At 37.6% G+C, this 20,992-nt stretch overlaps 1 protein-coding gene across 2 annotated transcripts in view; it reads left to right on the top strand.

The window, feature by feature from the left end:
* STK3 (serine/threonine kinase 3) overlaps positions 1-17,521 on the top strand; it is a gene marked incomplete at its 5' end in the record, with an annotated part of 131,221 nt that extends 113,700 nt beyond the window's left edge. Inside the window, 2 exon segments of one of the 2 annotated variants that reach the window (XR_002434975.1) lie at positions 13,210-16,415; positions 16,693-17,521. Coding sequence is in view for 1 of the 2 variants with exons in the window: in XM_021386143.1 (XP_021241818.1) it covers positions 13,210-13,368 (159 nt within the window). 2 annotated transcript variants of the gene reach the window in all.

Below are 20,992 nucleotides of genomic sequence, written 5' to 3'. Positions count from 1 at the left end.
GCCCCATGCTGATCAGAGCAGTCAGATGCCCAGCAAGGTGAGCTGGTTGGGTTTGCACAGCAAACATCGGCCTCCCCTTGCTGCATCCTCTCTCCCCTCCCTCCCCACCCACTTGCAGCTGTGAGCTGGTGAATCCCATGTAAGGAGGCAGGCAGGAGCCTGAGGGCTTCACACAGTAGGAACAACTCTTTTGGCTTCCTCCTGTCCTTAGGTCAGATTAAGTGTAAAATGAAGCTGCTTCCTTACTCTGATTTTTTTTCTGTTTGCTCCCTAATTCTACTACTGTTTTACTATCAGCAAATCAAGACTGTCCTTTCTGTTAAGATTCCTGTCTGTGGTTCACTTGCATCTCACCTGAACTAACTTTTTATGGAAGAATTCCCTTCTTTATGTAATGGTTTCCATGTGTCTACTGAATCAAATCTAAATTTATCATCTTTGGTTTGAGCTGCATTTTAATACCATCTGCTTTTTTGTCCTTCTTTGAAACAAGAGAGATGTGAAGAGAAAGTGTTTTTGTCTTGATTATGCTGTCAATACAAGTCAGTGGATAACATCTAAAAAGGAGATTTACTAGACAGAAGTTCGATTTTGGCTTTGTAAATTCATTAAGCAAAGAGCTGTAAATGTATTAATTCTTCTGCTGGACCTAAAACTTTGATTTTTAATAGTCCTTGAGTTGATTCTAGATTTGGTATAGAGGTATCTATTTAACTTTTATTTTTGCTTTCAGAGAAATTAATACATTAAAGGTGTTCTGCTTGTAGGTAGGAATGTTGTATCATTCAGCCTGTATGACTTCATGCCAAACAAAATTCAGGCTCCGGGATGTTTTCTCTGAGAGGTCATTGGAAAGGTGAGGAGCAGAGATGAAATGATATCATTTCGTGTTTACATTCATTATACAGTCCAGTAGTGGATTGACCTACAGGAAAATAGATATCCACATTTGAATTCCTTCGTAACTTCCTAAATCAATTGTTAGTTCCTTCTGCTGGAGGGAATTTTAGAAAACTGTGTAGAACTGGCAGCAATGTAGCTATCACTGTGTTCTGGTTTTGAGGGATCCTAACTATTTATATTGTGTGACACTTCAGCAGTATTATTATAAGCAAGAGGTTGAAAATATATATTTGAAATGAGTCTGTGTTATTATCTCTGCTGGATGTTTTCTCAAAATTTCTCATTTAATGAGTTTTAGTTTTCATAGAGCTTTCATGTAATCTGCATGTAATCTCTGTTGGAGAACATTGTTAATATTCCATATAACTACCTATTTTATTTTCCCACCTTAACTGCCCTTTCCTGTTTCTCCAGCTTTTTATAATTCTATGTACTTGTTTGTGTGTAAAATTTTCCTTAAGGCTAGTGCTGACACAACTTGTTCTATTCTTGTCTGTTTCTATGGTGTTTCATCCTTTATTGCTTGTTATTTTCTTATACAGTTTTCTGTGGTTGTTATAGCAACAATAAATAGCAAATATGTCAGTTTTCAAATGACATTGCTACTTGTAAAATATTGCATGATATTGAATTGATAAGCAACTTGATAACAACCAGGTTAATAGGTGTTTAGTTCATAACTAGGTTTCCCTGCGTTACGCAAACCATCATATGTGAAAAACACAAGCTCCCAGAATGGCTGATGTTTGGAGATATTAATGTCAAAAACCGCAGAAGATTCTGTTTAAAGCAAGAGAAAATGCTCGTGGAGGAAAGAGGAAAGTGGTTTGAGATGGAAATGGTTGAGGACTGCAAGGAGCCAATATCTCTCTAAACAAGTATTTAAAGTTTGAAAATGCAATAATCAAATTACTTATTTAGGAAAAAATGAACTGATGAACCAGATTCTCAGGTTTTTGTATACAATATGCTATGTTGATACTTTAAAATCTCTCTTGATCTATTTGAGATTTTAAAATATTTTGAAGTCATTACTTGCATTCATTTTGCCTTTTAACAGAGCCTTTGGTGAATTTGGCATTCGCCTGTAATTTACCAAAATAATATGGTTTTGGTTTTCTCTTTACACTGTCATGAATTATCGTAAAACAAATGGTATGTGTAATTTCTACAGTTCTTACTCAGATTTGTTGCTGTACATCAACACTAGTTTTTAAATTGCTCAGTATGGTGAAGGATGTTAACATTTTTAAAATACATGCTTTTTTTTAATAGCATCATTCTGCCACATAAGGTGATTTTCATTAGCATCAATTCAAGAATATATAGTGTATATTCATATGCTTTTCTGAGAGTAGGACTTTTTCCAGTGCTGCATCCTGATACATGCAATAACTGTATCAAGAAGTAATCCATGTGTGTTGCTGAATTCATATATTACTCAGAAGGTCTAGGACAGATGTGTAGTCTGATACTAACTCTATGTTTCCTTGCATTTGTGCTCATGCATATGCATTAGCTCTGTTGGCAGAGAGGGATTTTTCACGCTCTTTGCTCTAACAAACTCTATAGACCATGACAATAGATGATCGAACCCATTAATTTGTACCTTGTCTCTGTTCAGTTTTATGTCTTTGAAGGCACTGAGGAATTTGAATTCAAACTGAGGAATAAGTGTGCTGTAAGCAGAAAATGCAGTGATGAATTTTAAATAAATTGCAAAAGCAATTAATAGCCTCAACATTGATAATTTTGTCTTTACTTTGGAAAAGCACTACTCTGAAAATGGTCTTAACTACTGAATTGTTTTTACAAGGCACGGTAAATTGAAATTAAATTTCATTAGGCTTTTAATTATTTCTGAATGTGCAGTTGTGAAACATAATTTCATTTAAAGATGAGCTATGTAGCTACTGACCAAACTGAGCGCAGATTTTTTCTGAGTACTGACACCTTGTATTGGAGGAATACATTTGCCTGGCTCTCATTTTCCTCACAGTTTTTATGTGGCCTAAGAATGAGGTAGATACATTGTTTGGTGCAAGATCAAGCTTGATAGGAACTCATCATTATTTCCTGCTCTTACAGTTGGAAATAATGTCGATAATGCCCTTCGTTTTACTTCTTTTTCCACATTATGAATGCTACATCAATTATAAAACCTAGATTAGACTCCCAGCAGGGTTTTTCAGGATAAGGATTTGGATTTGAAGTTGCAGACACCTCAACATCAAGTGCAGTATGTGCATCTTTTTTGTTGTTGATACATCTTGCAATGAATAGGATTTTATTATTATTTTCTTTTTCTACTGCTACTATATAATAATATGTATTTTTTTCTTTTTCGTGACTAGTTTAAGTTTAGAAAAGTGAAACATAATCAAAACGTAAATAATCAGTAAGATGAAGTGAAAAACCAGCAGTGGATAGAGAGGCCAGAAGAATTCTTAGCGAAACTGGGGTCACATCATATGTCTGGAGGATTTACGGAGCTCAGACCATTCCCTAGCTGTGAGCTCTGTAGTTGACGTAATTCACTCCAGAAATGTGGAAGTGGAGAAGTGAATGCTAGAACTGGTACTGGGATTAATTGACAGTGTTGTCCCAAAAGCTTCCATGGTACCTGTTTGCACTGAAGTTAGTTCTGTCTAGTGTTTTTCCTTCATCGTAATAAACTATAACTATATCTGCAAATTATAATAAAAAAAAACTGAATAAACAAACTAATACTCAAAGTGTATATAGATGGAGTGCTTTAGACCTTCTTAGGAGATAATACTGTGAAGGTGAGAAAGCTAGTTTTTGGCTTAATCACATGCATATTTGAGTCATAAACAAAATATTTGATAATAAAATATTTATGTGGCAAATTGTTTTGGCAGTTCTGGACTCAGTAAGTGAATATGCCACTGAGTCATTGAATCTTGTTTAATAAATAAATGGGGTTTCTACATGTAGTAAGGTGTGTTGTGTTGTGTAGAATAGAGTCTCTTTAAGAGATTAGAATTAGAATCAGCCTTGAGATCGCCTGCTTTTCTTGTTCATTAAGATGGCAGTGGCTTTTTTATTATTTACTGTTGCTGTTGTACTTTAGTGCGTGGGCCTTTTAATTCATGTGTTTTAATTATTATTTTGTTCTATATTTTCGTACTTCCAGGATATTTCTCAGTATATTATTTGTACTGTGAGTACCTACCATTCTTTTAAGGAAAAGATACTGTGTATTATTTAAAAGCTGCAATCTAAGTAGTATTATTTCATAGGTTATCACTTTCTGTATTCATTAACTTATTTTAGATCTAATTTAGTCTGGATTAGAAGGAAGGCAGTAGCTTTACTACATTTAGAGTGGCAATGTGTATTTGCTCAGGTTGACTAAAGATTATCTGATAATCAGTGGTTCTTTAATTAAAATTTAGTTTCATAATGTAGAGCTGGTGCATTTCATCAAAAGAAGAGCTGACTGTGTTGGTGAAGCTGCTGCAACTTCAGTGTCTGGCTGATTTGTAGATAAGACTTCAATAAAACAGCTATGTTATTAGGGAGAATTAAAGTATCCCTTAAGTTCTAAAGAGATATTCAACAAATCTTCTCAGTTCTTAAAGATGGTAAGAAAGTTTCAGAGCTGTTTTGATCATTTTCCCTAATATTGTAGCTGTCATTACATGGCAGGGGGCTGGGACTGAGCCTTGCTCCCCACTCACCGCAGGTCCCTGTGCAGCAGCCACATGCTGTTGGTAGTGCTCCCTCAGCTAGGCTCGGCTGTCCTCTTCTCCCTGGTCCCCATCCCCAGGCCTTAACCCGTGTGACTTTTGTGCAGCAGGGGTCTCATTTCTCCCTGCTGTGACTAACAGCTCGGTTACATTTCTCTGCTTAGCCCCGGCTTTGTCCATTTGCTGCATTCAGCGTCTGCCCTTTCTGGTTTTTGGACTCTGGATTTTTTCCTGTCCATCTCATACCCAAAGTGGTTGAAAGCTATACACTGTTGGATGTGCCTTCTAGAAGGCTTTCTACTTGAAATGAAAGCCAACAAACTGTATGTCTATCATTCTTCCATTTATTGAAGATGATATGTTATTTTCCTAGATCCTTTCTGAATAGGTTATTTTAAACTGAACTGATTTTTCTGCCTTGTAAAGAATATAAGTAAGTCAAGACTCCTCAGCAAATAAGAAAAGAATTTGTGTGTGTGTTCTGGGCTGGGGAGAGGCTGTCCTCCAACAGACTTTGTCCCTTCTGGAAAATTTAGTTTTGCTGTATCTGTTTTTGTTGTAGTTTGAGCTATGAACGTTCTTTATTTCTAAGACGTTTGAGATGCGCATGTGTTGTCTTTCACTAGGACACTGAGGTTTAAGGTTTAAAAATTCTTCTAGCTCTTCAGGTTAAATTCTTTTCTGGGTCTGCAGTTAACTTCTGCACAGATATATCTTGTGTGCCGTACAGATATCCTGATTATTCAAGGAATTTCAATTTTTCTTTTCCTTTTAAATATAATATTAAATGGAACTATTAAAGTAAACTTGCTATACATGACTCATTCTGTATTTAATTAATTTGTATGCTTTAGTACCGTTTTTAACTTCAAAACTTCTATTTCATATTATTTATGCTTTTAATTTTACTTCCAAATACAGATTTGCATTTACCAAATATTTTTTGCAAAAATGGCCCATCTTTAGTTTTTTATAATTGTACCTTTATTATGCTTGGACATCTTACCTGGATGAATTTATGTTTTAAAAAAAAAAAAAAAAAAAAGAAAGATCCCAAATCATTTCCATGTCAGTAGTTAACACAGCTTGTACTTGCATGTAGATCAGCAGAACATTAAAAAGGTGCAAAAATCTTGTTTTCTGAACATTTTATAAGTGATCCTCTCATGGAGGAATCAAATGGCAAGGAGGCAGTGCCTTACCTTGAAAAAAACATGTGGAGCAATGTTTGCATTTATGTAGGTGAACGATAACTACAATTTGCTGAGATGGGATACATAGTTCTTACAACCTTAAGCATGCTGTTTATGAGAGAGTTAATTAGGAAAGACCATTAAAACTTGCTTGCCCTGGAGATCTACACATTAATACAGATAAAATGCTGACTTTAAGATACTACATTATTAGCACACTAATAATTCCAGTTGAATAATTCATTTTTGTTTTAAAGCTGTATACCTATGTGGATGATATTTGAAAAACTTTTTTTCATGTTTTTTTTTCCTCTAAAAGCAGAGAGGGCTGAGAGGAGATCCTATCTTCTTTTAGATAAGATGTGGTACCTGCTCTGCTCTCCTCACTGTGCGGACGTATTTGCAGTGCACAATGGATACCCGCATGGAGGTTTTTTCCTAAGCTTTAGATTACTTACTCTGTTGGGAACTTCACTAAACATTCATTGTATTTTTCATGGCTAACTGTAGCTTAACATGTCTGATAAAGAAAATCAGAGTACTTAAAGAACACCAAGGTCTTCTCTGAGGCATTTTAAATGACGAGTTTTTGCCTGTGATACTCTAAAAGTCATTTTGAAAAATGTCTGTGATGGATGATCCAATTGTAAAGAGAGGACAATAGCAAATTACAGTGTCGTGCTTCGGTAAATTCAATTCTAAGTGTGTAATGTTACAGTACAATCTCTGCGTGACAGAAGCAAACAGAAACAGAATAACAGGAGTTTTTTCCTTTTGTAAGCTTCTAAAATTAATTTTTTATTATCTATCAGATGCTGAGAAGCTGATCTCACAGTTACTTATCAGTGGACAGTTTTTTAGGATACCTGGCTTGCAGTTTATTTACCTCTGTTCATTTGTTTTTTATGTTTTATCTCTTTGAGTGAAAATTATTATACCCCAACTGCATGAACATCACATTCATTAGTAGTAAAAGCAATGTAAATTATATTTGAACTGCTTACGATATGATCAAGCATAAACACACGCTACTTAACTGGTATTGTCAGGAACTGTGGAAAACTGCAGTATGCAAGAGTTGTAATATCGTTGATATGTACATGATTTTTCATGATGATTTGTGCTTTTCCGTAGATTTCAATTCCTATAGTCAGCATAACTCATTAAAGTTTTCAGCTCCTAGACTTTTTTTTTCCTGAACAGTTTAGACCTCACGATTGCAAAAAGGCTTAAATTCCAGCTGCCTCCTCGTGGCTCAGAAATAAAAAGAGAAGTAGAAAGACACCTCTTTCCTCCAAAAAAACTATCGTTTTAGGAATCTAATTTCTTATGGTAGTTTAATAAAGATGAAGGACCCAGCTCATAATTTTTGAATTTTAGGATTGGCAGTACTTAATGTGCTAAGAGGGAAAGCCGTGGATAGTATGCAAATCATAGTATGCTTTAATGCTATAGAAAACTCCTTTTTATTTTCTCTTGTTTGTTTGCTATTCAAATGTAATACTGTATGAAGCTGAGAAAAGTCTTCACAAGCTGAAAAATGATGGTGGTAGTAACTGAGATTGAGCTTTGTGTTGTTAATATACAGTTTTAATGTTTGAACAGAGAAGGTTTGAGTAGCGAAGATAGGAATTAATAATTGAACATTTATATAAGATTTTGTTCCTAAAAGGACTTTTTAAAATTAAGTGAAGTTGTCCTGATTTAATCTTCTCTTAATGCCATGTGCATATTTTACCCCTCCCAGTGCATGAGGTAGTCCTGTGGAATGAAGTTTAAGGTTTAAAATTTTATATTCCTGGTTCTTTTCTCCCATAAGTTGCCAAAAGCAACAATAGTAAATGAGATGGTTTTTTGTATATGTACAGCCTCGTATTTTGTGTTTTGCATCTAGGAAACTTGTTCCCTAATGTACAGAAATAATTGCTTTTGCTCTACTCACTGTTCAAGCTGGTTTTCTTGTGACTGATTTGCCTCCACCAGTGACAGCAGGGGAAGGGATGACAGCAGGTCACAGCTTTCATGTGCAGCCAGTGGGTGATTCAAACAGGGTCATTGCCTGACATGTATGGCAAGGATGGGAGAGCTGCAGCTGAGCAGATAACAGCAACTGTGGCATATTTCCTTGCATGCGAGGCTAGGGAAACTACCACGTAAGTGGGTGTTTGGGGTTTAGGTATGAACTTTCATAGACCAGAAAAATTAGTCAGGAGGGCCCACCTTTTGTCACAGGGGATCCTGACTCAAGTCTAACTTGTTGGATTAGTAAAAAGGATTTTGAAATCATCAGTGGATCTCATTCAGTAAGAGAGAAGAAAATGGTCAGCAAAAGTATAGAAAAAGCTGCAGTAGAGAGAAAGTTTCTTTTACCTGAGGCCACTAACAACACAGAGCAATCCAAGGCATGCACTGGTTAAATCTTAGAAAGTGCTATAGGCAACCCACTTTTGCAATTGCCATAGAAAATTGTTGTTGTTAGCCATTCTGTTGATAGTTCATATTGTAGGAATTACTAGCAGATGGGAAAATAGATGACTCAGAATACAGTATTAACAATCCATATTTTTTTAATCAAAGGCCTCTAATAAGGTATGTTGCATCTGTAAGATTCGTTTAAGCAGTTGCTAGGGAGAATTTGTTTTTTCAAGTAAACACAACAAACTTGATACAGATTATTTTTTGATCGAATATCTATTTTCTTAACAATTTAAACCCCGAAAATGCATTTGCTTGTTTTCATTGCACCAACTTAATGGCAGTATTCCATAATTTAGTTTGATAGAATTGAGGTTTGCAATGGTAATTCATGCATTATGGAATTACTAATGAAATCTAATTTTATCATATTGAAAACATCACAGGCCCAGAGCTTTTATTTACCTCTGTTAGCTGTCAAGGGTGGATTAAGATTGTAGTGTGCTATATCCACGAAAACTTTGGATTTCGCCCCCTGAAAAGTTTGGATGGCTACAGATGTGTGCTGGCCAAGACTAGCTAATGAGTTCCAGACTCTTTTCCAGACCCCTTCACTGCAATTCATGCTCTGCAAGCGCTGCCAAGTATCTCAGATGCATTTCCTTCCTCCCGACTCCTGTGCTGGACACAGGTAGTTAGGATTCACATTGCACTGCTTGTCTTGATGACCTTTGAGGGTCCACTTATGATTGTGTGTTATCTCCTTCCTTCTCAGCTTATCAGTAGAGATCTCTGGTTTGTAGACAGGAATGCATATATATTTTCCAGTTGCATGTTCTGGCTTGAATCTTTGTCAATATGATCTGATCAGGGTTGCAAACAAAATATATAAGGTACGGTGTGGGTCTTCCTGCAGGCAGGAGTATTGACTGCAAGTAATTCTTTGGCTTGCTGAACATACCAATCCAAATGAAATTGATCTATCTGAGATGCGCAAAGTTAGTCTGAAAAAGGTAAAAATTGTTGCACTTCCCTTGCTGGGGTTTAGTTCTGAGAGATGACTGCATCAGTACTGGGAGGAAGGGATTCCTTCTGTGTCACTGTTTGAAGATGCAACAGAAAGCAAAATCCTGAAGCCAGTGTTGAGCAGAATAAGAATGTTTTCTGCATAGAAAATATTCTTCTGATGAAATGGTAAACGGCACTGCAATCTACCTATCTTGCATTATAGCACTGGATTATTTTTTCTTCAGCTACAAAGCTTATCACTGCTTCTTAAAAACCCAGATAACAGAGATTAGCTGTGGTTCCTGCTACCTTCACACCAGGGAATGTACCTGTTTCTGGATACTCAGTTGCTCTCATCTGTGATTTGGTCACAGCTTGTAGATGCGCCTGAAACTCTCCCAGCCTCTTGTTTGTTACTGTATCCCAGCTTAAGTTCTTAATAATGAGGGTAATCACATTAAAAGAAGCTTGCTAACAATTCTGAATCTGTTCTGCTTCTTTTTAACTTCTGCACTTAGCTTTTTTTGGGGAAGTTTCTAACCCTGTTATGAGTAGGTTGAAAAGTGAGCCAGGAAGAGGCAAACAATTGCTATCCCATTTTTGTAGAAGTTCGAGATGAGTTATACCAGGTTTCCCTACTTCTGTTTCCTAAGAGCAGAGTGTGCAGTGTATGGTTGTGTTGCCTTTTCCGGGGACTGTGAATGAAAATTACAGTTCAGCTGCAGGATTAGATAGATACACTTTGGTATCTGAAGGGTATCAGTGAAGGCAAGTGCTCTATTTGCCTTGCAGACACTCCGTTCACTGAAGCCTGTCTCTGACTTGGGGCTGGACCATCCTGACACTAATTGGCATCTGATTGTGAGCATTTGAGCTCAGAAAGGATGTGATTGATTCTCTTATTTGGAGTGGCAGAGATTAAACTGTCATTGTCAGACAAATAATAGCTTGATTACTGAACCACTGTGTTTGCAGCTTGTAAAATGCTATCAAAGAATCATTTAATACCTCTTTGAATTCTGGTAGCTTGCACAGAAATTCCCATTTGTGTTGGTAGCCCTTGTTTCAACAAGCCACATGGGAAATGAGCTATGGCAATTTAAATTGTGAACTCTTTGCAAATGGAAATGTGTGAGAGTGCCAAGCTCAATTGCTTTAAGAAACTGAATCAAAATATTCATCATGCATGGGAATAAGTTACATAGGAATAATTATGTTTCCTGTTGGAGTTATTTCTGCTCATCTCATTTAATATATTTGCTGTTGCATTCAGTGCTCGGGCTTCTGCAGCCTTTAGGGTTCACGAAAAAAATATCCATGGAACACAGAAAAGTCAAGAAGCAAACGTTTTGACATTTGCTGAGGAGACATACATGTGCGTGCACAGAAACACATCCTAGAATGAGCTGCAGCATTTCGATATGATTAAGTGGTTTACTATAGTACATAGAGCTCTCAGACCATTACTGTCTAATGTAGCATCTGATGTCAGATGGATGAGATTCATAACTCTGTTTTCAGATTCTTAATTTCCCTTTTTTTTGTTATTTGCTTCCTCTGTGTGTCCCATCCGTTCATACAGATGAGCACTGCAGTTCCCCACGTCCCCTGGGTGACATGACTGAGATCATTCTGAAAGATTCTTATTCTCTGGATTTAAAAATTCATTCTCTTTGTATTTTAATTTCCAGTCCAGCTGTCTGTGATCCTTAAAGAATATTTAATTCTATTTGCTGACTCTGTTCCTTGACTGAAATTTAAATAAAAAGCCACCCATCACATTATTCACTGACAATTTTTTTTTTTTTTTGAATTGATGTTTTGGTGCAGAATAGTTATGTGATCACATAAGCTCGAGTCTATTACATGCATGCCTGATGTCTGCAGTAGTGATTCGGGGGAATAAATGGCTGCCCAGGCTGGCCCTGAACAGACACAAGACTTCATCAGTGCCGTTTCTCATGAAATAGTCACACAAGTGATTATTGGTGGTGCCTGTCTTGGTCTACTTGCTAGTCCATGGAGCCACAAACACATTTCTCAGATGCGCTAAAAACAATGGTTTTATTGATTCTCTCATCTCTACTGCTTGGAGCCAGCTAAAGAGGGGAATCAGTGTTATATCTTCTGATAGTATTGCAAATCCCTCTGAAACTTCGCTCATCTAGAGAACATCTTCACTGAAGAATGTCTGTAACATGCCAGTTACATTTACCAGTTGGCTGAAAAAGAAGATTTATTTTTTTCATCTTGAAGGAGGGTTTTCTCTGAGAGTCTTGGTGACTGAGGAATGATGATTCCTTTCCCCCATCCTTTCTTACATTTCTCAGATGGGGGAAATGTCATAAACTGGGTGGAGGCAACTTATTTCTTCCTAAGATACAAAAGGTGCCATTTGTCCTCAGCAGAGACAGACAGTGGTGACAGGCTGCTGAGTGCATATGGGGCTTATGAAGCTGATGCTGCTCTGAGGGTCTCTGGTCCTGGGGGATGTTTTGACTGCTGGCATTTAATTCTGGCCTTCATAGGAATCTTATTGTTAAAATGAAAACGGGTGTCTTTTTCTGTGTGCTCTTGTATGCGTTTCTGCTCTTCACTCCATCTCGATTATGCATTTAAATTATTTGTTTACTACGTACAATGTAGTATATTGGTAGAAATCATAGTGTTGGGGTTTGGAGTGTATACAGCAATATGTGTTGCTAATCTATATGCCTCGGATGCTGATAAAAATAAAGATCAAAAGTAGTATTTCATTCCTTGGGGAAAGCAGATCAGACGGTGCTGATGGAAAACTGCCCTAGATTCATAAACTAAGCAGTGACTCATTAGTAGGTTGATTCAGAAAATGTTTTCTTTTTCTTTTTTTCTCCTGAGTTAGGTGGTCTGCTTGTTTGCAACACAGTATAGATCATCCCTTTCCTAGGATGCAACTCTTTGTGCTCTTTGAAATCTGTTGATGTTTATCACACTGAGTGAAAAGTAATCGGCACGCAGGCAATTCCAACAGAAATTAGAAATGCAGAGAGGCGCTCATCTTCCCCAAGAAAAAATTGCATAGGCCAGGCAGATGTTTCAGAAGTGGGTCCTCCCAGCAAGAGGAGGTTCTAGTGGTTGGCAACCCTGCACATAGGTTTGAAACTAGGTGATCATTATGGTCCTTTTCAACCCAGGCCGTTATGATACATCAAGATTTTACTCTAGAATTATAAGTTCAATTTTCAATAATACTATGACAAAAGCAGGTGGGGCATTGACACCTGATGTGCCCCAGTGCCTGCCAGGACCCCAGCCTTTGCTTGCACACCTCCTTTGTGACCTGTTGCTCTTAATGAATGAAATGTAATGAACTCTTAACACTGTGAGAAAACATTTTTAGAAAGAAAAGAGCGTTTTCAAAGGTAGTTCCCTCCCATGAATTCAGGAAATTTTGTGTGTTATTTAAGCACCTTGTTGGTAGATGCTTTCACTAGTTCTGGCGGCAGTCCGTAGAGTACAGGCGTCTTGTCATTCTTATCAGAGGGTACCTCTACATATCTCTCAGACTGTTACTTACAGCACTTGTCTGTCTCTTAAGGCTTCTGTGAGAGACTGAATTCTGTAAGGAGTATTTGATTAACCAATGTAATACATATGTGTGAATATAATCTTGTGTACTGTGGCATGCATTTTTTTCAGCCTAGGGAGTTTAATTCCAGGCCTATATTTATTTGCAGTCTAATTAGAAGGTGTTCAAAAGGTTTTTTTTATTGTTATTTTTATTAACTGTGCTCCATGTGTGTGTGTTTTTGTATGCTGTTACATACTGTAGAGTTTCTGGCTATATAAACAGTGATATATGTATACACACAGGGTATGTAAAAGCACATTACAACTGTAAATTAAAGGGTTATGAAAAGCAATGGTTTTCATATTGCTTATAAGTAGTTTGTAATCTTTTTCTGTGTTTTTGTTTGCTTGTTTTGTCTTTTCTACAGCTGAAGAATCTCAGTTTAGAAGAATTACAGATGAGATTAAAGGCTTTGGACCCTATGATGGAACGAGAAATTGAAGAGCTTCGTCAGAGGTACACTGCAAAGAGGCAACCTATCCTGGATGCGATGGATGCCAAGAAGAGGAGACAACAAAATTTCTGAGTTTGTTTTACTGTCAGAGATAATGCTATGAGTCAGTGTGGACACTGGTAACTTTGTAAGTCTGAAGGAATTTTATTATGAGAGTTAAAAAAAAACAACAATCTTTTCATTTTTCCTTCACAAGCAATGACAATTGGAGCAGCAGAAGAACACGTGGTGTTCTGCAAAGGCAGTGAAACACATTACCACTTGTTAAATTTTAAAATGTTCAATGTAATAGAAGTTTGATCTGTTACTTCCCAGTCTTTTTCAGGTGTATTGTGGTAACCTTGTGTTGTACATTAGGAGTTGAGCTTTGGAGCACCTGGAACTATTTCTTGATTGTACAACACTACAGAGCCTTATGTTGCAATATATTTTCCTCCCACTTAGTAGTGTATTTATTGTGTAATCTTTGATTATCCTATTTATTTTATTCCTGTTTTCTTTTTTTTATTAGGAAGTATTACGATAATATTGTGGAGAGCAGAGCCAGATTAGATAAAGTTAGTATTGTAGTAGAATGAAAAGAAGCTCACCACGATATTGTCTTCTAAAACTCCAATTTCAGCAAGTGTCCCAATTCAGGACAGCACTTGAACGTGTGTCTGGTCCATTCCTATCAACAGAATTTTAAGCATAAAGTAAAGAATAAGCACACGTTTTTCTGCTCTCCTGAGTCGAGGACTGTGGCTGTGGTTGAGCAATACAATTGTTACACTAGAGAGCATTCTTTTAGAGAATATTTCTATCATTTTTACGCACACAGAATGATCTCTCATTAAACAAGAAAACAAGTGCCTAATTGGTTTTGATTTTTCTATTATTCAGGAGAAGCATCGCTTGCAGTCTCTCCTGCAGTGTAAATTTCCAATTGCTATCGCAATTCTGACCAGTATCACCTTCCTGTTTTGCACCGTACTTATATCATAGTTTTATAATGAAGTAACAGCTACACTTCACACATACTGGATATGTTTTTAGTTCACTTAATTTTTTAGCACTGTTTTGAGGGAAGAGGGGAGTTACTAGTGGTTTGGGTTTGGTTTGGTTTCACATTATAGATATTAAGGGATAGTAATTTAAAAGCCAAAGAATATCAATTGAATACTTATATGTAATGTAAGTACTGAAATGAAGCAATGTATTGCAGATCTCTGAGGGTTCTGTCCTGCAGTCACTAAACGTACAAAATTCCTGTAGTCTTCTGTGGTGGATTTTGAGAAATCAGAAATGCAGGACCAAGCTTTTAATATCTTTTTACAGCTTCTTCTGTCTGATTTATATTGTGTGATATCTAGTAGGTAGAATTTACAACATTGCAAAACCTATTTCAGACTTCGCTGAAAATGTGATCCACTTTCTGAACAATCTACTTGGTTCTCTGTTGCAATCTTTACAATTGTTACCTTTTTATAATTAACTTTACTGTGATAGTCATACTTCTTTACACAATACAACCAAAAAGGTCTTTACTTTCAACCTCCAGCTGTTAAGCTTTTAATGGTGACTACTGTACGAGCATCTTCTGTTGAATGTTTTCTGGAAATTAGTAATCATCTCATACCTCTTAACACTTACTGCCATCGTGCGTGGACCATTTAGGTGGAACAGTGCAGATTTTGGAAATGGTGCATTATATCATAAAACTGAAGCAAAAGGAAAACAAAAGATTTTACAAGATCAGCGTATTACAGCTGTGCTGGGACCAGAATTTGGTTTTGAGCTGCGTTACAGCCACTGTTGTCATTGTTGTTCTGTGTGTTTGCGTGCGTGCCACGCTCTAATCTGTAAACCCTAGAGTCAAATAAATTTTAATTGTGATTGTTAGAACATCCTTACCCTCAACTCTTTTTATATTTCTTAAAATAATGACCATCCCTTCTGAAGAAGCAAGAACACAGAAGATCCATAAAAATTACTTTAGGTAAGATAAATGCACCTTGTAGTCTAATGCCTCACATTTATACAGTGAAATGATGTAAAGTAAAAAAGAGTATAACCATATCACCGTATCATTAGATTATAACCATAATGCAGCAGAAAATAACTGCAGCAAACACCTCCCCCATTAGTTTGATTCTTATTTAAAATTCATTTCTAATTCCTCAAATTTCTGGTGTGTGTGTGTCTATATGCACGTGTGTGTATGTGTATATATATACATATCTATAAGCAGAAATACAGAACAGGATTACTTAAACCGTCAGGAGAGGAATGTAACTTGCCTTTTCCTGGTGTGCCTTTTAAGCAAAGTGTCCAGACACTCTTGCTCTCATCATTAGCAGCTTGCTTTTCCCTTACTCTCTGAAACTTTTCCCACCAAAAAAGGGCTTTGATTTTGAACAATGTCTTTGCAGTATAATTTACGGTGTAACATAATGATCGCAATTTTCATATCTTATGTATCCTGAAAGCTTTTTAATGTAGTGCACTAAATATGAATTGACTCTCCAGAGGGACTCCAGTAAAAGGCCATTTTAGACTAGAGGTGCTGCAGTCTGACTGATCTGAAAGGTATCAGAAGATAAAGGACATTCTCTCTTCACTCCTGATCTGTCTGAATAGAAGCAATTTGCATAAACTTAGTGCATGAGCATGCACACATGCAGGAGGAAAATCTAAAAGTCATGGGATAAAAAAAATAAAATGAAGCAAGCCACCTAATAGAGGTGGAAAAATAGCTTTTGAAACACTGTGAACTGGGTAGATATCAGCAGTTTGTGACCAAAGAATTCTTCCACCAATTAATATGGAATTATTCATGTTGCTCTTCTGGGACAGTGCACGCTGCAGCCAGTGTGAAACCTGTCTTTGGTTTCAGAAGCTAGCATTCCAGGCTCTAAATTAAGTGCAAGCATAATTCACAGAAATAGGTTTTGTATTAAGAGATGGTTACAACTTGTTTTTCCTTTCTTCTTTTTATACAAATGAATCAAATCATCGGTGTTAATGACTACACATCTCTGCTGCAGGATGAGCATCTCTGTAAAGGAAAGCAGATAGTGCAGTAAATACGACATTTTAAAAGCAAGATTTGCAGAAAATCTGATAGAACTACTGACAAGGTAACCTTCAGTAACATTTTAACCAAGCAGTTGCATATTCGCTTCTGATTTTGTCTGTTTAGGTTTAGGAAGAAAAAGAAAAATAGTTTTGAGAAATAATTGCCTTTTATTAAACATTTGTAATAAAAGTGATTTTTTCATGTATAATGTTGTCTTGTTGTTCATTCTAACTAAAGCTAATGTCACTAGTAACCATTAATGTTCATTTACATAGCTATCTCTCATAATTTTATTTCCTTTCTATAAAATTCACAGTGTACTTCTGTTATACTTACAGAAAATCACATCTCTCAGAAACAACTCTGGAAAGGATTTTTCCAGTTCCAGACATTGCTGCAAACTCTAGAAGTCTGAGGATCTCAGTAGAAAAGTCTTAGACTAGCCCAAGGACAGAAATCCTGGATTGTCGAGTCTGTCTCTGCAGTCTAAGCTTGCTGATGGTCCTGAGAGCCCCCAGTATGTTGGAGGTACCGTGGAATCCTTCACTTGGAGGTGCTACATGTTAGCAGCTGTAGGTCCCCCTTTGATTTTCTAGGGTAATGAGAAAAATAGTTAATGAATAGTCTTAAGTAGGGAAAGCTACTACATTTGATATCTCAATTTTGATTCTGTGGCCCATTTCTATTTTTTTTAATTATTCTTCTCTAAGTGTTTGCCCACAAAGACACTTTAGTATCTCTTTTGAATGCCACTGTATCTTTCAAGTGACAGAATTCTACTGAAAATCTGTATCTGACAGTTATTGGATATTACAATTATTTACTATTTATCCCCAGTAAATAACAGCTTGCCTGTATTTGCCTAGGTATTTTCAGAGGAGAGGGTGCAGTGGCTCAGGCTACTTCTGTGTCCATCTGCACAGCGTGTTGAGCTTCTCAGTATAAAAGTGGCTGATGATAAATGAATCAATGCACAAGTCCATGAGGTAACATTAGTCACCATTAACATAACATGCATTGGTGCTTTTAAGTGGAATGTATTCTGCACAAATTCTGTAAAGCACTTTGTGTGCACATTGTTTTATCAATGTGATGTGATGAAGGTTGCATTTTCTTTTTAATTGTATTCATGGGTATAAAACTAATTAAAAAGACTTTGTAACATAAGCAAGCCTTTATTTCTTTGCATTTGTAAATATTAAGAGCTCCATCTTACTGTGGAGTTTCTTTCTGCATTTTGAAGGGATAAGGTGATGTTCTCTAACATCATAGAGCGAGCTGGAAAACTGGCTTAGGGAGTTTTCTGTACCAGGCTGTGGTACAACAGGGTTATGTCCGCTGTTGTCAATGAAGGCCTTGCAGAAAAGAAGTCTTGGGTAGCAGATGGTGCTTCCTGCCGCTGTTTGGTGCTGGGTGATGTAACATTGCACTGCCTTGGGGGAAAGGCAAAATTACATTTGTAATAGGTCAATGTGAAGTCATTACATTGTACCTGGGGACTTGCCCCATTAAGTTTAGAATAAGTTTCCTTCACAAAATGGTTGTTGTTTTTTTTTCTCTGTTTAGTGTATTTGGTATGGAAAGGGACTGCTATTTACATGGTGTGCTCTCATCCTTTGTTGTTTTCCTTTGTTAGAGTGTTTGAAGAATACTCATTCATTCCTCCTGGTTTGCTTCTCCTCCCTGCTCAGAAAGACAAATGTGGGCGTTGCTTTAAAGAGTGTTCCCTGAGCTAAGTGTTCTTGGGATGTTGTCCCACAGATGCCAACAACAGCATTTATTCTTTTTGTCATTGTTGAGAGATCATTGAAGCAAAGTCTCAGCTGCCCTGACCATGCTGCTTCTGAGACTAAGCATGAATGTTAGAAAAAAAAAAATGCTGGCTAACAAAAGCGTCTATGTAGCTTACTGTTCTACATCAGTGTTTCACATCTGACTTGCTTCCATTAATGCTTACTGTCTTTTATGTCTGTGCTTTATGTTATTCAGTTACCACTTCTACAGATAGTGGTTTTAAATAAATTATAAATGAAAGCACCGTAACAATGCCAAGTGAATAAACCTTGGGAAGAAAACAATTGAAGTCACTGAAAGGATGTTCCTCTCGTCCTTTATTCTTCCGCTCCTCTCTGGGTCATGGAGGGCTTTTACTGCAGGTGGTAGATGTCGTGACATGGACAGATCATCCACGCTGTATGGATGCAGATGATTTTAGCAAGAGAGCTGAATGAGCTGTACCCCTACTTTGGACATTGTATAAATGTTGTGCCCCACTGGGAACCATTGACCCCTCTCACCCTACTCCACTCCTTCCACTGCTGTAGAGGCTTCTGAGAACCACAAGGAAGCAACACAAAGCAGTGTGTCACCTCACCACCAAGAGATGTGGCACAGATCTGGACACTGTGGGTCAGCATCAGGGTAGCACTATATTCAACCAGCACCTGTGGGCAAGGAAGCCTCATGGGCAAAGACACGCTGCGGTGCCAAATGGCTTTTGCTACAACACTGCTTTGTTGGCAGGACTTGACACGTTGACAGCATGGCCTGACACGGGAGTAAGAAGTTTTCATGTGCTAGGGGCAAACAGCCGGAGTTCTCACTTGCTGCACAACCACATGCTAACGTGTCTGGATATATATTTTATTTTTACAAGTTATTTAAGGTGTATGGTCTTTACTTAAGAACTGGACTCCACCCTGTGCGGGTACTTCTTATATGGAGAAAGATTTCATATTACAAAATCTCTCCCTGTCCCACTCCCAGAGAAAAATACAGCCCTCCTAATCATGTTTATCCCCAGTATTTGGACCTGACTGGTATAATCGGTGTAATCCTTCTTTCTCTGTACACAGGTGTGTGCATGAACACACAGACACACACCCTCTGCCTCCTGTTCATTCCTCCGTTCCCATCATGGGAAGGTGTCTGTGGCCCTCAGATATTCACAGTACAATGCTTTTCCCTCTTAAGATTTTCTGCTGCTTCGCACCTTCCTGCACTTGCAAAGCCAGCATGGTTACTGTTAAGGAAAAACACACAGTGAACACATCAAAGAGGGAGACCAAAAGCTTCTGATTTGATTTATCTGACACTAAGCCTCTAGTGTGATGCATCAATTGATATTTCATTTTTATTACAGCACAATTGGGTATATGAACTAAACAGCGAGAGGTATCCTTTTGATCTCTCCCAGCACATGAAAACAGGTGTCATAGTCCAGGGATTATGTAGGTCAAAGATTATTTGAAGGATTAAGTAGAGCTACCAATTTTCTTAGCAACCATATCCAAAAGCATGAGATTCTATTTAAAATGCAGGCCTTCTTTCAGATAAGTCACTTATTTGCCATACACCCTTTCCCTGCTGAAACTATGGAAGAAGGTTAGAATTTGTAAAAGTTTTTTTGTAACAAAAAAAATGCAGAAACAGATCAAACTGTGTACTTACAGTTAATAAAATAACAACTTCTGAGTCTCCTAAAATCCTGGTGGGGTGGTGGTTGTTGTTGTTGTTGATCTTTGCAGAGTGAAGTTCTTGAGACCATCCGGAAAGTAGTGGGGTGACTACAGCAGTGTTCAGTGCTGTACTGATTTATATGCACGTACAAGTAATTATAATCCAAATGTGATTTACCTCTGCAAAGTGAGCAGAGGTCTCTAACACAGTAAGTACTGGTGCTGTATTTCACTGAATGCAGCTGCATTTCTGAAATACTGCTCTTACTCATTGCAAGGACCTCTCATCCTATCAGAAACTGCAACACAACCAGCAGTGAGTTGGTAGCCCACTGTGGGTCTGTGCTAGAAAGGACTGAGGGACCATGCACCTCCCATGTATTTTCAGCTACCGAGGAGGCATATTCGCCGCTGACTGCTCAGCTTTCATACAAGTCCGTTCGCTTTTGGGGTTATTCATAGCCCACAATTGAACATGTCTGAAATCAGTGGCAAAAATGTATTAGATTCCATCAGCCCATTTCTCCTACTTAGTGTAGCTGTGTTCTGTTGACACGGATGTATCCCAAGTATGTTATTGTTGGGATAAATAATCAAGAATTTCTGTGATCGTAGGACCAGCAATACAGCAGGCCCACATCCCAACCATTAATGCTAATTTATTCCACAAGTGGGTATAAGTTTGAAGCGTTTTAAATGTGGTTAACACTGATTTATTCAGCCCATCAACTGACACAATTTTTATACATCTCTGAGCACTTATCTTCAGTTACTGCCTCCACAAAAAGCACAATAGTTAGGTCCTATCTTGCAACTGAAGTAGGAGGAAGTCTTATTAGCAAAGCGTTTGACTAATAATTTATTTTGTAGACAGATGCTGAACGAAAGTATTTAGTTCAGCTCTTTGCTCTAGTGGAAGGAACAATGATTAAGTTGTATTTAAGAAGAGATTACTCTTGTGCTTCTGAACTGCCTTCCAGCTTCTGCACTGATGCATAGGAATGGGACCGAATGTGCACAGTGCTGCAGCCCCAGCAGCTATGGGGTTTGCAGGAGTTGTGTGGCTTTGCGTTCCCGATACTTGCTTACTCTGTCTCAGATGCTGAGGGGCCACCACTTTGCATTCAGAGCTGTCTGTTGCTGCCAGGAGCGAGGGAAGAAAAACTGCCCAACACCCAGC

Source organism: Numida meleagris, chromosome 2, assembly GCF_002078875.1.
Source record: "Numida meleagris isolate 19003 breed g44 Domestic line chromosome 2, NumMel1.0, whole genome shotgun sequence".
In the NCBI taxonomy this organism is placed as follows: Eukaryota; Metazoa; Chordata; class Aves; order Galliformes; family Numididae; genus Numida; species Numida meleagris.
The sequence above is the reverse complement of the archived record's forward strand: the minus strand, read 5'-3'. Positions and strand labels throughout refer to the sequence as shown.